The following is a 3,566-nucleotide window of genomic DNA, read 5'->3' on the forward strand; positions in this document are numbered from 1 at the left end:
TGTACAGAGTATGGGGCTTAGGTGGAAATCTGAGCCCTACCCAAACCTTCAGCATCAGAAAGTTTGCATTTGAAAAGACATTCAGACCCACCCAGAACTGCTGAGAACAGATTTATGTTTAAGGACATCTGCAGTAGACATATAACTTTACATATAAGCTTAGAAAAAATACTCTAACATAATACATTGTACTGTACAGAACCAGAATGAACCATAATATATTACACTGCAAAAATATTCATGTAAACACTATATATGCATGGATTCACTCCCATAGAAAGATTCCTCTATTAAGTTATTAAAGACCAGTATCAGCAGCATCCAAAGAACTATTTTAACAATAGGAACATTGAAAATAACAACTGTAAGGTTTATAAACAAGTGGTGGGAAAGACAATTCTTTACATTCGCTATTATGTCACAAAAGAAGCAATCTGAAATATAACTTTAGGCTAGCATTGTATAAAAAAACTTTAAAAAAGGAATACCTTAATAGGTATATGAGCACTTAAAAAAACAAAACCAAATAGCTGTGTAATAATTTCTTTTCAGAGCCTACTAAAACAATTCAAGTTCTTGCTCCTAGCTAGCTCTGTAAGCACCAACCTAGAAAGCAGGTTCTCCCACACATGTACACACATTGTGCACAATCATGTATTACAATACCTACATAAATTTACCGTGCATGTTGGGCATCAAAATTAAACAAGGCTGAGATGAGGGGCTTGGAGTTCCCTTTGGGCGATGAACACTTAGGGCCTGCCTCAGAATCGCAGTTTAATCTGGCATGTCAATATTTAACTTGGGAGGTGGGGGAACATATTTTCCGGGGCTCTGGGTTATGACGACCCTGGCTTTCTTTCCAAACATTGGGGCAATTTTGGGGGCTTCTGGAACTGATGTCTCTTCAGTATCTTCACTATCTTCATGATGTAGGTCATAAGAAATGTTCCCGTATTCTCTTAAAAATGGGAAAATTTCAAGCAGAAACTGACAGAAATCTCTTCGAATACCAAACCACCAATGATTGCCCCCTTTTCGTCTAAATGTCGTGACCATTAACGTTATTAGTGAAATCCAAAGGGGGACAAATATGGATCTATAGGAGAATGTATTGTGGCCGTCCACTCTGTGAGCCAACAGGACCTCAAACGTGAGAAGGGGCACAACGATCGTTATCCAGCTCACAGCCATGGTCACATGTGTCCTTCGCTGCTCCCCAACCACATCCAGGGACCGCAGGAACAGGAGCGACCAGACGATATAATAGAGGACGACCAGGCAGAGAAAGGACATGAGGATCCACAGGGGCACGAACACCACCAGCCACGGCCAATGGATAATCCTGTCCAGTCTTAGAGCGATAAAGATGAACTGCAAGATGTTAACCGAGCACAAGATCTCCAGTTCCAGGGATCGATCATGTCGGAAGCCCCAAACACAAGCGGCCACGGACACGGGGGACACGAAGAAGAGTGGCATGAAGACCAGCAGCCAGAAATGGGTCCCCCTCTCCACCCTGTCGCACACCAGTACTTCAAACATGAGCAGCAGCAGGTGGATACCCACGGAGATCAACATGGCTTTGAACTCCACGCAGGCCTCCCCCTCGGTGCGATAGCGAGGGTTGCGGGCCCAAACGCCAGTGCCCACAGAGGCGCCCGCGATGACCATGAGCTTCCACAGCCATATGGGCGCGAAGACCGCCCAGTAGCTCCACTGGATGACTCCGTCCAGGCGGAGAGGCAGCAGCACCGAGAAGAGCAGCAGGCAGACGTAGATGAGGAACTTACTTGGGTTGAAGTCCTGGAAGAGGCCCCTGGGGTTCATGGCGGGGGGCCGCAGCCCGCCTGGGCCTTCTCCCTGCCCGTGCTAGGAGGGTACTGCGTTCCAGATGTGTCACTGGCCCGCTGGCGCACTGGCCCCGCCTGCTTCCGCTCTAAGTGGGCATCTGCCTTGGCTCGCCGGTGTGGGGAAGACTCCGACCTGTACCCCCGAGCAGCCGGAACACGTGCGTGCGCGGTCACGTGGCGCAGCCGGAAGCACGGGGGGCGTGGCGTGCGCGCCCCAGTGTGTCTAGCGGCCTGCGGGCTGCGAATGGCTCTAGTGGTGGTGGTGGTTCGGAAAGCCGTGCAGCTGTTGCTGTCCGCACTACAGGCCAGAGGGCGGGCGGCAGGGGCCTGGACCGTTCGCCTTCAGTTTGTTCACCTTTGGGAGCACCTCTTGCAGGGAGCGGATTGCGGCCTCCGGCGGACGTTTCCTGGTGGCGCCGGGAGAGGGGAGGCGGGAGTGAGCTCACATCTTCCGGGCGACCAGGGGCGGGGCCCGACGGTTCCACGCGGCGCCAGTGTTGTGCTTGGCTTTCGGGGAACTGGCGCCACAGCCCGGGGCCCGTGTGTGCAGAGTGCTGGCATCTGGGTGTGCAGTATCAAGGCGGGAGGCAGGCCGCATGGGGCGCTTGGGAGCGAAGGCTTAATGCCCCTCACTGTGAGTGCACACTACAGGGGATTCCTGTGTGGGGCAGTCTGTGTATGAGCATGGCTGTGTGTGGGGTCGGTGCGTAATGTGGGAGGTTTTGTCCAGTCAGTTGGCTGCCCGGAAATGGCTAGGGTGGAGTGCTAGGCAGCATCGATAGTTTTGCATGTCAGGAGTGGAAGCCAGATGCTGGGGCGGGTGCTAGACCCCACAGGACTTCCTAGACATAGTGCCAGGGAGCAAGTCAGGAAACGGTTTCAGAGAGGAGGCTAATCCTGCCGTAGGTCACTCAGCAGGTTAGGAGCAGAATTGAGACTCAGATTAAGGACCCATAGAATCCTTATTTTGACTTGTTTGACCCTGCCTCAGTCTGATTCTGAGAACCATGTTGGGGATAAAAGGGCATTGGCCAGAGGTCAAGAAATTTAGGTTCAAATTTAGATCCAGGCCCCTACCAGCTGAAAAACCAAGGCAAATTCGCCCCTTATCTCTGGACCTCAGTTTCCTTGAGAAGGGAAGGTTGGCATGAGTGGCCTCCAAGGCAGTAGTTTTGAGATTTGGAGCACCCTTCTCTCTTTGGCCAGCTTTGTTCAGAAAGCCCTGATTTGTCCTTCTTGCCTTTCAACTCCCACTCTGTCCCCTGTAGCCTGGTCTCCTGAAGCCAGGGTGTGGAATCCTGACATGCTAGTATAGTGTGCTGAGGGGGAGAGAGTGCCTCAGTGGAACGTATCACGTGTTAGAATCTCTATGGAGTAACAAGAAAGGGCTAGATTTTTGTGACTGTTCAGAGAGATGCCAGGGAGCTCTCCTGTGTTCTTAGAGCCCTGTCCCCAGTCCATCCAGATGGAATGGGGAGGGTTATGGCTCAGACTCAGAGCCAGCTTACTCCCAGACATGGCCAGTGTCAACAGGATATTGGTGGAGGACATTGTGAAGTTTCAGAGATTTCCCCACAACTTTTTCTATTCCCACCTTTACCGTGGGCAATCAAGTGACCCTGGCTAGGGACTTCCAGCTGAGTGAGTCTTGCCAGTACTCAAGGGTTCAATTCTGAGCCCTGATTTCATAGATGGAGATTGTGTCTAGGGCCC

At 51.3% G+C, this 3,566-nt stretch overlaps 1 protein-coding gene across 2 annotated transcripts; it reads right to left on the reverse strand.

Moving 5' to 3' along the window:
• Positions 1-777: 777 nt before the first annotated feature.
• TMEM185B (transmembrane protein 185B) lies at positions 778-1,830 on the reverse strand. 2 transcript variants are annotated; one of them, XM_006868732.1, is made up of 2 exons: positions 1,796-1,830; positions 778-1,618 (listed from the first exon to the last, which is right to left on the reverse strand). In XM_006868732.1, the coding sequence occupies exons 1-2, from the start codon at positions 1,828-1,830 to the stop codon at positions 778-780; spliced, it is 876 nt and encodes a 291-aa protein (XP_006868794.1). The 2 variants fall into 2 exon arrangements, with proteins under 2 accessions (XP_006868794.1, XP_006868793.1); XM_006868731.1 differs by having other exon boundaries at positions 778-1,830.
• Positions 1,831-3,566: the final 1,736 nt, after the last annotated feature.

Source organism: Chrysochloris asiatica, unplaced genomic scaffold, assembly GCF_000296735.1.
Source record: "Chrysochloris asiatica unplaced genomic scaffold, ChrAsi1.0 scaffold00123, whole genome shotgun sequence".
NCBI classification, from domain to species: Eukaryota; Metazoa; Chordata; class Mammalia; order Afrosoricida; family Chrysochloridae; genus Chrysochloris; species Chrysochloris asiatica.

Coding starts and splice junctions, on each gene's coding strand:
- TMEM185B (XM_006868731.1), bottom strand. CDS start 1,830: ATGAACCCCAGGGGCCTCTTCCAGGACTTCAACCCAAGTAAGTTCCTC.